The sequence below is a fragment of the Pristis pectinata genome, chromosome 7 (genome assembly GCF_009764475.1).
Source record: "Pristis pectinata isolate sPriPec2 chromosome 7, sPriPec2.1.pri, whole genome shotgun sequence".
Classification (NCBI taxonomy): domain Eukaryota; kingdom Metazoa; phylum Chordata; class Chondrichthyes; order Rhinopristiformes; family Pristidae; genus Pristis; species Pristis pectinata.
Genome location: NC_067411.1, coordinates 49658524 through 49672966, shown reverse-complemented (window position 1 = coordinate 49672966; position 14443 = coordinate 49658524). Strand labels below are relative to the sequence as shown.

The window sequence follows — 14443 nt, the reverse complement described above, 5'->3', positions numbered from 1 at the left end:
AGAGGACAAAAATGCTGGAAAACTCAGATCAGGCAGCATCTGTGGAAAGAGAAACAGTAAACATTTCAGGCTGAAGAGTTCATCAGAATTGATCAAGAAAGCAAGTTAGTCTCAGTAGCAGAGGTGGGGAGGGCGAGTCTGTAATAGGGTGAAACGATGTTGCCACTAAGTGAATAGTTAAGCTCTTGCCTTTGTAATGTGAAGTCTTGGTGACATTGTATAGTCAGGCCTATTGGGATGTGTTGAGCAACCCAGAATATACTAAACAAAAAGAGGAGTGACGAGCACAAGTTGCCAGCACTGACAAACAGAAAGAACAAGTTATCTGAAGTCAGAGAATTCATTAGAGTTCTGCAGGCTACATGTGTCGATGAGAAAATGGAGGCATTGTTCCTCAAGATTATGTTGGGCCTCATAACAACACAGGAGACCACATACAGAAGTTAGTGCAAGAAGGATGACAAAATGAAATGGCAGGCAACCAGAAAACGAGGGTCACTCCTGTGGGCCGTGCACAGGTGCTTCGCAAATCAATCACCCAATCTACTTTTGGTTTTGCCACTGAATGGCTAGTTAAACTCCTTTGTACTCATCATGTGTTATATTGAATTCAACTTCAGATAACTTGCTCTTTCTGTATCAGGATTGGCCGTTTGTCATTCCTTTTCCCCACTTTGTGCCCTCAGATTGGAAGGCAGTGACTAGTGGTGTCCCGCAGGGATTGGTTCTGGGACCTCTACTTTTTGTGATATTTATAGATGACTTAGATGAGGGGGTGGAGGGCTGGGTTACTAAGTTTGCAGATGACACTAAGATAGGTGGTGTTGTGGATAGTGTGGAGGGCTGTCGGAGTTTACAGAGGGATATTGATAGGATGCAGAGCTGGGCTGACAAGTGGCAGATGGAGTTCAATCCGGAGAAGTGAGGTGGTACACTTTGGAAGGACAAACTCCAGGGCAGAGTACTGGGTGAATGGCAAGGTACTTGGCAGTGTGGAGGAGCAGAGGGATCTGGGGGTTCATATTCACAGTTCATTGAAAGTTGCCTCACAGGTGGAAAGAGCAGTTAAGAAGGCTAATGGGATGTTGGCTTTCATAAGTCGCGGGATTGAGTTTAAGAGCCACGAGGTGATGATGCAGCTTTACAAAACTCTAGTTAGGCCACACTTAGAGTACTGTGTTCAGTTCTGGTCGCCTCATTATAGGAGGGATGTGGAGGCATTGGAGAGGGTGCAGAGGAGATTTACCAGGATGCTGCCTGGATTGGAGAGTATTGAATATGAGGAGAGGCTTAAGGTGCTAGGGCTTTATTCACTGGAAAGGAGGAGGATGAGAGACATGATAGAGGTATATAAAATATTGAGAGGAATAGATAGAGTAGACAGTCAGCGCCTCCTTCCCAGGGCACCAATGCTCAAGACGAGAGGTCATGGCTTTAAGGTTATGGGTGGGAGGTTCAGGGGAGATGTCAGAGGGAGGTTTTTCACCCAGAGAGTGGTTGGTGCATGAAATGCACTGCCTGGGGTGGTGGTGGAGGCAGATACATTGAACAGGTTCAAGAGCTTGTTGGATAGGCACATGGAGGAATGTGAGATAGAGGGATATGCGGGAGGAAGGGGTTAGGTAGTGTGAGGGTGGTCTGATGGATGGCACAACATGGTGGGCCGAAGGGCCTGTTTTGTGCTGTATGGTTCTATGGTTTTTTGTCAGCCAGACTACACAACATCACCCAGACAAGAGCTTAACTATTCATTTAGTGGCTATAATCACTTCACCCTATTACAAACATGCCCTTGTCTACTCAGTTCCCTCCCCCATCTTTTCTGCTACTTAGACTACATTAGAACTGAGAAAGAAAGCAGTGAAGGGTCTTTGATCTGAAATGTTGAGTTTCTTTCCTCGGATGCTGCCTGATCTTAGTTTTTCTAGCACTGTTTTTACTTCAGATTTTCAGTATCTGCAGTTTTTATTTTCAGGAGCTTCAGGCACTTGGGAATGCTACCACTTGCACTCTTGCCTCCCTCCCTTCCCCCTTACAACCTCCATGTTGCACATCATCTTAACTTGGAAATACAACTACTGTTCCTTCATCAGTGCTGAGTCCAAATTCTGGAACACTCCCCACAACATTGCAGGATTATTTTTTAAAATCAAAAGAACAGTAGAAGTTCAAGGCAACAGCTCACCTCCCCAGAGTAAATAAACATAGGCAATAAATGCAGTCCTTACCAATGAGTTGCAGACCAGAAAAAAGTAAGTAAATGAAACATTCAACATCAGAAGAATGTGGACAATGTTCAGATTTAAAACAGTTACAGCAAGAATGAAGAGAAAATTGCAAAGAGCTTTGCTTTAAAATCAGTTTGAGAGGAGCAGGGGAAGGGGGGTGAGTGGAGGGAGTGTAAGAAAACAGGATAGTACTCAGAAACTGAAGCAGTGTCTGAGAATCTGCAGTATTTTTTTTAAGAAAAGCTACGATTTTTTTTTAAGAAAAGAAATGTGGGCAGCATGGACTCATTAGCCGAAGGGCCTGTATCCATCTATTAATGTATAAAGACTACTGCAAATAGCCAAATTTGAGTAAGAGATTGCAAGTGAATCTAGGATTCTGAACACAATTAACAGGTGGATATGTGGCAACATGAAAGGTGTGTGGAGGCAGAGAGATTGACGGTGCAGCAGTAAATGCTGCTGGTGCCACCTCACAGCTACCGGGATCCTGGTTTGACCCTGACCTTAGTTGCAGTGTGCAGAGTTTGCACAAATCACCCCTCAACTTTGCTGGGTGCTCTGGTTTACTCCTACATCTTGTAGGCATACAGATTGAAGTGGCAGCTTTACCTTGCCCTTTAGTACAAGTGACAAAAGAATCAGGAGGAGTTGATAGATATGAGAGTACATAATAAAAACATCTGAAAAGCAGAACAAACACTATTTCATGGAAAATAAATAGCATTTACCTCAGAAGATGGGAAACACAAACAGATAAGTTGGAAGAATGTAATTAAGTATTGAGATAGAAAGCAATAACATACAGATTATGCAGCTACAGAAATTGAAGATGGAAAGATCAAAAAGTACCCCAAATATCCTAGCTAAAATGATAAATTGATTACACCAATAGGTGGTATGACTGTCAAAGGGTAAGCGCCAAAGTTAATGAATTGGAGCAGGAAATATGTTGAACTCATTTAGAACCCAAGACCAAGGAATATCATGAAATTTTAGCTTACTTAAAAAATGAAGAGACTCCGTAGACCAGAACAATTGAACAACTAAAGTCAAAGAAAACTGAATTTGCCATCAACTTCTTAACACCCAGGTGGGAAGCTACATTCAAATCAACGGGAATTTCAATCCTACATGTCTGGCTTGTGCAGGACTGCAAAGGCAAACTCTTCAGCAAAATGCTGAACAACATCAGTACCTGGCCCCACCATATTCCATCACTAGACTCCACACGATGTCCAGATTATAGAACAAGAACTACTGTACTAGCACCTGTCATTCAGCTTGTCTTATATTTAAGGTGAAGCTCTGCAAGTTTGGGATCTAGCTACGTGTGAGCAGTTGAACACAGATGGTTTCCTTCAGGGGCCACTGAAGGAAACCATTTGCCCCAGAGATGGCATTTTCAGTTGTAAACCAAACCAGAATGAGAGGCCATAAATTTAAGATCCTTTCACCGATATGTTTAAAAGGAAATCCAGTAAAAACTTCATTCAAAGAATGGAATTAACTATCACAAGGAATGGTAGAGTAATGAGAAAAGGAGGAAGGATTTGCCAAGGGGGTGGGATGTTTAGTGGGGCACAAGTACTAGCAAAGACTTGCTGGGCTGAATGGCTATGTAACTGTGTGATTGCACACCAGTCTAAAAACAATAATATTATTCTTTACGTGACAGATGGTCACTACAAATGGAGAGCAAGCTTCTTGAAAACTCAGGAAATACCAGTGATTGATACATAGAAAATGAATAAAGTTCAAAACAATACAAATTTAAGAATCAATGAATTTTCTTTATGCATTTTATTGAAAAATACATCTTACCCACAAATAAAATGCAATAAGTTCTAGGCAAAGAAAAAAAAATCACAAGAAGGAATTGCTATTACAGCGTGATTAGCATTTTCTGAACTCACCTGAAAGTGTTGCAGAGTGTGAATAAAAAACACTGCTTTTATAAGCTTCTTCTGAAGCAGGCTCAAAAGATAAAGTTGGCATGGTTGGAAGAAGATCAAGGACCTATAGAAAAAAACCATTGATTCTGAAGCTGATGGAATGAGATTTCCATACCCCAAACTAAATCAAGACACATAGGATATTTGAAGGCTTAGAATGTTTTTGTTATTCATTCACTTGAAATTACTAAAAATGTTACCACTTACAGTCAATCATCAAATTGCATCAAAATTTAAGAGGCTGCTAAACATCAACCACATTAGTCTCATGTGCCAGACAGGGCAAGGATGGCACATTTCCTCTACTAAAGAGGAATAGCAGACTCGATAGACACTTACAACAATCCAGTAGTTTCAGTTACTGAGCTAGCTTCTTCTTCAAATTTCAGATTTGCTTCAGTTATTCTAATTCGCTAGCTATAATTCTGGTATCTGAACTTGTTTCTAACTAATAATTCAGATCAGTGGCTTCTAATCCAGTAACTTGCACACTGTGTACCCCACTTGAAATATCAGTCTTAAAGATATGACAGCAGCTTACTGAGTTTACTGAGCTGCAAGTTCTCTTCCATTCAGTTTTCATTATTTTTTTGCCATGTTCACTATTACTATTTCAAAATGACTCAAACTTTATTCAAAACGTCCAAGTGCAAATAGGATACAAGTGATGTTTGAGACAAGACAACATTACAGTTTGGACAAGAAAAATAATCCAATGTTCCTCTAAAACAGGAGAATCATCATGTCTCTAACACACCAACTTACTTAGGCTAGCATAGAAGCTTCTAGTATAGAAAGCCATTCAACCAGTTGCACCCATGCAGATTTTGGGAAAAGCCATCTAATGTAGCCTCAGATTCCAATGATTTCTTCATAAACTTGCAAATTACACTTACTACTGTACATGACCAAATGCACTCTATACTCCTTAATACAGCTACTTATATGGGACATTAGTGAAAATAGCTAGCATTCTCAGCGCACTAAAGTAAACTTTACAGACTGAAGTGCCTAACATCTGTTAACATATCATTAAGCTCCAATGTTTTCAATACAAGTGATGTTCCCTCTAAAACAACTTTTCTATAGATTAACCACTCAACTCTGTTTCCACCACCCCCCCCCCCTCCACCCCCCCAACTTTCAGCTGTGTTCTTATCTATCCAAGCTTCTCAAAAAGGTCTTTTGGGTCAGACTTTAAATCAAATCCCTTTGAGGTATATTACAACACAGTTCTTTCCATGGTCCATCCACCAAAGACGGAAGATCTGTCAGTGAAGGACAGTCTATTTTCAGCTGGCTTAATTTCAATTCTATCCTGAGAGACCCACAAAGCTACAGATTAGGGTTTATCAGTTTTAATTTATTAACACAAGTGGATTTCATTGAAGTTTTGACTTTGCCAGCATGGTAAGTATTCAGCAAAAGGGTCTACTTACAGGATATTTTTTCCTCATAGGGGAAAAACCTGTTCGATTCAAACACTGCTCACATTTTTTGTCCCATGCACCTTCCATTTTGGCTATTGATTGTTTCACAGAGGGAAAAATTTCCTGTGTTATCTGCTGGCTGTGGAATGAATTAGATAACAGAAGAAAATCCAGCAGTTAAGTAAAATAGAGAAATAATATATTCTATCACATACTGATGGCCTTCAAGAATTTCTTACACATCTCATACCAATGGTGATTTTAGTGCCTGGATTTGCAAATGTTAATCAGCTGTAAGAAATGGAAAGAAGCTTGGTAACCACCACTAAATTACAAAATAACATGTCCCAAACCAAGATTATTTCCATTTACTAAGCAACAATGGTCACTCAAATTACATTAACAGAAAGTGTTTTAGAAAAATAAAATTTGAAGGCAATGAAAAATTATAGTAATGTTTTTATTAGACACCAGAACTAGGATTTCAGTCTCAACAGTATCAATATGGACAGCCATGTTTAACAGATTTTGGGTAAAACAAACTGCAAGAGGGAAAAAAAGTAAATATCTGCTCTATTTGTTGCAACTCCAAAGAGGTGTTTACTGAGTTTATCTAGAAAACTATTAAAGTGTTGTCATGTTCAGTGAAGTATACTACAAGCTGTTGCATGATATTCAGACTTTAAAAGATCTGTTAAAGCTTAAATTTATCCCAAGCTAGTTCACTAATCAGTACATTTTCAGAGATTAATGGAATATTGTTCCCCTAAGCAATTATTTCAAAGTAGTGGAATTAGTGTAGAAACTCCATATAGGAATGCCTTGTAAATAGTTAGACATTAAAAATTTTAGGTCACATTGATGCCACTAGCATACAAAACCAGTAAGTACAACCTAAAACAGCATAAGGAAAAGGCCCAGTCCAATTTTCTTAGCTGGGGAGGAGAGAAAATGCTATCATTACTCAGGAAGTTAGCAGTTACACCATACATCTAAAACAAAAAATGCTTCATGGAATGTCAACTCAGAATAAAATGTTAAAAACACCCAAGTGAAGGAGAACTTGCTTTTAAACTATGTAACAGGACCAATAGCAAAATTTAGAGAGCAGAGTGATATATTAAGATTGGAGAAGGGATAAAAAGGTAATTTTTGATTATTTCCCCATGAACAAGAATGGGACAATACTAACTTCATTTCAAGGCAGCACTCACCTCCTCTTAACTTTAATCAATTGGAAATTTGGGTAAGTTACCTTTTTTCCTTCAATTCAATTAGTTCATTTTTCAGAAATTCTGCTAAGTTTTCCAAGGAAAGACAATGTTCCAATTCTGCCGAGCCTACTTGGTCGCGCTGGTCACCAAGAAGTTTGAGAGACCAATTGCACAGCTGGTTTATTGCTGCAGGATTCAGTTTACCAGCTTTGTACAGATCATCAATCTGCAAACAGAATCAAACACTTAAAGCAGAGAAACAAAGGACTGCAGATGCTGGAATCTTGATGAGAAACATGGTGCTGGCATGTCTTACTTAAGGTCAGATTGATTGATACAAATATGCCCCTTTACCTACATACTAAGAACAAAAAAAATCTTCAAGTTCAATTTGGAGTTTCTGAATCTAGTTTACCAGTTAGAACCTGTTGTGTCAACACCGATAATGGAACCACTCAACTCTATTTCCAAACTCTTCCCCGCCCCCCCCACCCCACTTACTCCTTTGATAAGTATCGTATGTTCCCCATCCTTTAGCTGTGTTCTTATCAATTCAAGCTTCTCAAAAAGATCTTTTGGGTCAGACTTTAAAATCAAATCCCTTCGATGAGGTATATCGCAACAGTTCTTTCCACGTCCCATCCACCAAAGACAGAAGATCTGTCAGTGAAGGACAGTCTATTCTCAGCTGGCTTAACTTCAATTCTATCCTTTTCCCTTTACCACATCCCCCAAAACTGCACTAGGACAATATACCCAGAGACTATTTTTGTTACAGGTTGCATTTTAAGGCATTCAACTCTCATCAGGCTGAAATCTCATTATTTGATGAGATTTTGATTCCTATTTTGCAAGGATACTTGTGTTTTATTGTTGGGCCATAACTCCTTAAAACAAAAATTTGCAGGTGCTGCAAATGTAGCAGTTAGCATAATGCTATTGCAGCATCAGGGACCCAGGTTCAATTCTGGCTGCTGTCTGTAAGGAGTTTGTACATTCTCCCTGTGTCTGCATGGGTTTCCTCCAGGTGCTCTGGTTTCCTCCCACATTCCAAATGAGGAAGTAAAGGGTTTTTAAAAAAAAACTGACTATACATATAGCCGATGGAAAAATACCTCGCAAGCAAGAGCATGCAAGCTGCTGACTCAATGGATAGGTGTTAATTACTGTGTCCGGAACCTTGGTTGCAGACCAGTTATGCTAGACAATAAGGATGCTGGGTGTAATAAACAGACTGGAGGAAGCTTGTTTCAAACAGTGAGGGTGATATCAGTCTTTGAATCTCTTGATTATAACTCAATTATGTTGGACAATAGGTGCAATGTCTGTCTTTGGTTCTCTGAGGCCTGACCAAAACTCGTGGAGACGAATTCATTAAGTGTGCATGACAATCTGTATAAATTACTGTCTGCTGCTTTGGACTGTGGAGACCTCCGATAAAGACTACATGAGAGTTTGAGGAGAATTCTCCTGCAGTATACTGCTAATAAATGCGTTTTAACAGAATTAATCTGCAGCACTTACTTTCCAGCAGACAGGAGTGGGAACTTAAAATCAGGACAACACGAAGACATACGGGTTAGGAAATTGTGGGCATGCTATGTTGGTGCTGGAAGCTTGGCTGCCCCCAGAACACTCGACGCAAAAGATGCACTTCACTGCATGTTTCAATGTACATGCAAGAAAGACATCTTAAAATACTAGAAACATACCAAAACATTAACCATTTCTCTTTCCACAGATCCTGCTTGACTTGCTGAGCACTTGCAGCATTTTCTAACTTTAATTCACATTTCAAAAACAAGGTAATAACTGACTAGAACCCCATAGGGAACTGGGAGGAGCAGCTTTAAAGAAAATAGAGGGAAGCTTTTTGAGAACAGGCCATCCACTTCAGTTGCAATAACAGGAATTCCATTTTAATACATACACAGAAAAAATGCACAACATAAATCTGCAGATTTTAGATGGAGGACCTAACCAGAGTGAAAACCTACCCAAAGGTGCAGAAAGAATCAGAAATAGTCATTGGGACAAGTTGTCAAAACAAAATGCTCTTTTAATTTGCCAAGATAGTGTTTCACTGATGAATGTTTTGTAAAGGTTGTTAATAACAAGAGAAAAATGCAGTACTATAGCTCCAAACTTTTCACTGAGTAATGAATGCTCCGTATACCTGATCTTGGAAACATGTTGTCAAGTGAAAGGCATGGCAGTGAAATAATGGCAATTTTCCTTGGTAGCAGGTGAAACTACATCTGCACAAAATACAATGAAAAATCATAGGTCTCAAATAGTACCTGAACTATTAAGAGGGGATAGTGTTTGAAACTCAGAATTTTCCCAAGTAATCAATATTGTCCTCTTTGGTTAAGATCACAAGATCTCAACTATCAATGTAAAATGTTAATCAAAAACTAATGGCAAGTACAGTGATGTTCTTATCAGAAAAATGGCTCAGCAGAATTGAAACTTTAGAAGATTTGTGATACTTCTGTCAGGGATCACAGCAATTTTAATAACAAAAAAATCCTGTAAACCCATTTCCTCATTTTCCATCTTTCCCACTTTGGAGAATTCAGAGTTAGCCACCTTAATTATCCACAAGTTCAGTTTCAGGGAGAGGAACAACTTGTGTCCAAACTGTCATGTCAGATCATGACTATCCAGATTAAACTTTTTTCCATGCATATGCATAAATCTTATGATTAAATGAATCAGATATTCCCCCCACAGATGCCACTTGACCAACCATTTCTGGAACTGATTTTTATTTCTGATTTCCAGCTTCTTCAGTATTTTACTTTTTACAGTGCTGATGTAATCACTCACACTTTCCTTCTTCCCAGCAGATAATTTTCCAATCGGAGAAGAGACAAAGATTTTGAAAATTGCAGGAAATTTTCTGAATATCAATTCTTAATTATATGCTGCAACACCAATAACCTTTCTCTCAGAACCGAAAATTGAATCTTCGCAGAACCTCAGGATTGTATACAACTTGCTTCCATTCTGGTTTCATGGGTTTTTTGCTGAGCTCATTCCACCACTTGTGTAGGGTTTCTGATCCATGGTCTCTAGATGCTCAATGCATTCCCAGATTCTTCTCTGCTTTGAGTAGTCATGGCCCAGCCATATGCAGGAATCAGTATGTATATTGCATTCCTCAAGGAAGCTCTCAGTGCATTCTTGAATCTTTTCCTGTCTACTATAAATCTCTTCCCCATGATAGAATTCAGAACTGTGTTTGATTCAGGAATCTGGTGTTGGCCATGTTAACACTGACCTGTCCAACAGAACCAATTGAGTGCAAGGTGCTGGCAGGCAAGTTTTAATTTCTGTACTCAGTTTCATCACCTTTGCTATGAACTTCCAACCCCACCAATTCATGGACCATTTTCTGACACCTCTTCTTCAGGATCTCTCCATCTCAGTAGACAAACTGTCTACTGACATTTTCTGTAAACTCACCAACTCCCACAGCTAGCTAGACCACTCTTCCCACCCGGTCTCTTACAAGGACACCATCCTTTCTCAGTTTCTCTGTATCCATTCTCAAAATGAGGCTTTCTATTCCAAGACATCTAAAATATCCTTCTGTTTCAAGAAAAATAGCTTCCCCTCTTCTATGATTGAAAAAGCCCTCACCTGTATTTCCCCAACATCTGCAAACACTCCTTCAACCCCAGACAGAACAGCAATACAATTGCCTTGCTCCTCACCTTGGGAGGATGCAACACCTGATCCTTCACCTCCTCCCTCACCACCATCCAAGGACCTAATGGCCCTTCCAGGTCAGGCAAAGATTCACATGCACCTCTACTGCATTCAGTACTCTTAATGTAGAGGAGGCCACATCTGAGACACCAAATGTGGACCAGGTGACCATTTTGCAGAACACCTACACTGTCCACAATGGCCACCCAGAGCTCCTGGTTGCATGCCATTTCAACTCCCTTTCCAATACTGACCAACCCATTCTTTGCCTTCTAACTGCCACGGTGAAGCCAAATGCAAACTTAACCCCATTCTCCTATCCTCTACCCCAACTATTTCCATCTACCCATCATGCCTCCCTTATCTGGCTCCACTTATCACCCTACTTAGATTCTAGCATCTGCATCCTTTTTGTCTCTCCACTTATCACCTGCCAGCCTGTCTTCACCTGCATCCCCCCTCCCCATCTGTCCTTTCTTCACCCCCCGCTTACTCTGTCTACCTAACAACCACCAGCTACTGTCTCCCAGCTCCACCCCTCCTGTCTCCACATGCCATCATTGCCTTCTCAACCTGATTCCACCCATCACCTGCCAGCCCCTGCCTCACCCCTTCCTCTCACTTCTTTACACTGGTCATCTTCCCTCTGCACTCTCAGTCCAAGGTTTCAACTGAAAATGTCTATCGCTTGCCTCCACAGATCCTGCTTGACCCTCGAGTTCCTCCAGCTGTTTGATTTTTGTGACAGTGTAACTAGCACCTCAGTGCTGGGGATGTTGGTCTCGGGGAGGACATCGATTTTGGAAGATTTGTAAGATGCAACAATGGTGGCCTCTTTCTAGTGCCCCATGGTGCTTGCTGCAAGTAGCCTGGGTCTCAGAAGCACATAGGAGGAAAGGGATCACTGCTGCTCAATAAACCGTGAATTCTGTGCCAGTTCTGGACACCCCTTTCCTCAAATTGTCTAAAGACTGTACTTGTGCATTGAAGTGGCAAGTTTCATCACTGATGTATTCTCTCAATGCAAAAGGTGGCTCCCGAGATACGGGAAATGTCCCACATTTTGCAGGGTCTCATTGTATCATGCAGCCCTGTAACAACATTGGGGAGAGGTTGGTAGAGTAGCTTTGTCTTCTGGATGGTCAGTTTCAAGCTCAACATTTTGTACACTTCAGTCTAAGAGTTGATAATGGTTTGCAACTCTGGCTCTGAGCATATCTAAACACAAATACTGTCTGCACTCTGCATCTGCACCACTGAGATTGGGGCCACCTTGGTTCTGGATTACAGTCACTACAGGTTGAATTGTTTTCTGTTGGAGTTGCTGTTCAGTTCTACTTTCACAAAGTTTGTTACACTGAATACAACATTACTGTGAGACAGATGGAGAAAAATGTTAGGGCATTATGCATACTTGTTTCATACAGGGACTCACTTCACCAAAATTGGCTGTATCTTTTGGTTAATATCATGGATTTCATGTAATCATGAAGCAGATGCAAGATGGAGATAAATTTCTTTAGGCAGCTAAACTGGAAGACATCCCATGGTCCCAGCGATTGAGAAAGTCAACAGCTTTGATGATGCTCCTTGCATTTTTCTCTGAGTGGTTGCAGGGTGAAACATGTCCACTGTATCTCTACAGATGAAATTCACACTGCAATTTGGGGAATAGCTCCTTGGCTGCTGGGAGCAAGTGGTTGAGAAGAACCCTGCCAGTGACATTTCTTATGGCAAATAGCAGGGCAACTCACCTGTAGTTAGCACAGTTGATTTGGCTCCTTTCCCACCTATAATCATAATTGCAGAACCCAAGGCTGCTTGTTATATCCTCTTTCCAGATATGGACCATGAGATTGGGGATTTGTCACTGAAGCCCTTCATTGCCTAGTTTTAGGACATGCAGCTGGGCTCAGCAACATGAGGGCAGGTGACTGAAGAGGGCAGCAATGGATCCACTTGTATGCAAGTACTTTTTAAGCATACATGCCAAATGGACACTTGTGCACAAGTACTAATACCAGCAGAACTGAGGCTGATTCCCCAGTAATCTTGATACCCCTTGCCACTGGATCAAAACTCTTCTGTGAAGCCCCATGTGAAATGGTGTGAAATTGGTACCCCATATTAAGACATTATATACAGGCATCTTCCAGTCCACAATATGAAGTTCAGGACCTGATATGTCAGGATCATCATGGATAACAGCAACAGACCAGTACACTACTTTCATAGTTGGGGGTCTTATATTCTTTGATGTGTCGAGTTAGGCACAAGAGGCAGGAGATAGCCATTTTAAAGAATATGACAATTGGTACAATTGAACATTAACTTGCAATCCTTGATTCATTTCCTAACAAATACTGCTCTACTAAAGGGACAAAATCTCCTTATCCACAAGGTGAGGAAGTCTAGTGGACTGAAGTCCCAATCTTCCAATCTATCCATACGTGACTCCAGACTCAATGTGGACTCTTAACTGTCTTCCCAATTCAGAGAAAGTTAGAAACAGACAGATGTGCCTTTGCCAGCAGTGTTCACGTTCTGTGAATTAATACATCTTAAATTTAAGGCACTGTCTAAAATGCAGTGTGCCAAGGCTTGACTAATTGATACATTAATAGATCTCAACCAGGATAGCAAATAAGGCAAAAACTTTCATCACAACGGCCAACTCAATGGATGAGACAACATTTCATAATATTATAATCAGAGAACTGCATCAAATGCTCTTCATTCCTAGAACATTTGGGCACACTGATGAACAATATAACATGTGGTGCCCTGAAAGGAGTTAACTAGTATAAAGCAGTAGCCTTCAGAAAACAGGCTTTCAAAAACAATTTTCAAGTTCTCTTAACTACAGTCAGAATTGTATGCAAGGAGAAGCACTTGAGCTTCACTTTAAAAAGTTTTTTTGCCCAATAATCAAGAATCTTTATGTAACAAAAACTTAAGGATAGCATTGATCATTATGAAGCATACTCACTTGATCTGCTTCTTTCTCGATCTTAGTTACTAACGGTCTTGGAACTTTTAACGTAACATCTGTTCCATCAAGAATGTCCAAGTCTACACGACCCTCCATTATGGAGTCAATAATTTCCTTTTCTTTTTCCAACTCCAACAGCATGTCCATGACTGTTTTCCACATCTCACGCAGCTGAATGGAAGTAGTTTTAGTGCAACAAATTAAGTTTCAGTAGTGCAAAATATACATAATTCTTAAATCAATGTTAATTTTCTGTCACACAATGTATAGACTGAGCAGCCAACATTCCCCACCATACAGTTACTACAATTTTAGACAAGTCATTTCATATGGACAGTTTTTATGATCCAGTGACTGAAATACTGAATGAGAAAGTTACAGGTTTCAAAAGTCTTTAGATTTTTATAAAAGATTGCAGATGCTGGAATATGGAGCAAAAAACCAAACTGCTGAACGAGTACAATGCAGGGTCTCAACCCGAAACATTGACATTGCCTCCTGCCCCCACAGATGTTGCTCAGTTTGTTTTTTCTCAAATGGTGGCAAGGCTTCCATTCTTCTTAGATCATGGTTCAGAGTTCAAACTCTTGCTATTTTACAGTCACTCCAAGACAAAATCTACATAACCAGAGATGCTTGGCAGGAAGAGATCTGCACATCAGATTCTCCACTTGAACAATATAATTAATAGCAAAATTTCAATGAAAGGAATTCTTTAATAAAAGGGTGTGGGCACATGGCCAAAAAATCCAGCTTGTTAGTAAAAATAAAATAAACAGTGGTTTGCCTAAAAGCTTTACCAACCAATTAAGTTAGGCTCAGGAATGTAAGCTAAGCATCAAGGCTCCTAAAAGTAAACAAACAATTTTGGCTGTTAATTGAAAAACTAAAGGAAATTAATACAAAC

General features: G+C 40.1%; 1 protein-coding gene across 2 annotated transcripts in view; it reads right to left on the bottom strand.

Moving 5' to 3' along the window:
• haus6 (HAUS augmin-like complex, subunit 6) overlaps window positions 1-14443 on the bottom strand; it is a 54396-nt gene that overhangs the window by 18112 nt on the left and 21841 nt on the right. For both annotated transcript variants that reach the window (XR_007956641.1, XM_052019956.1), the window contains exons 8-11: window positions 13534-13707; window positions 6869-7053; window positions 5623-5752; window positions 4145-4247 (exon numbers count right to left, since the gene is read on the bottom strand). Coding sequence is in view for 1 of the 2 variants with exons in the window: in XM_052019956.1 (XP_051875916.1) it covers window positions 4145-4247; window positions 5623-5752; window positions 6869-7053; window positions 13534-13707 (592 nt within the window). In the remaining variant the exon portion in view is untranslated. The remainder of the gene's footprint in view (window positions 1-4144; window positions 4248-5622; window positions 5753-6868; window positions 7054-13533; window positions 13708-14443) is intronic.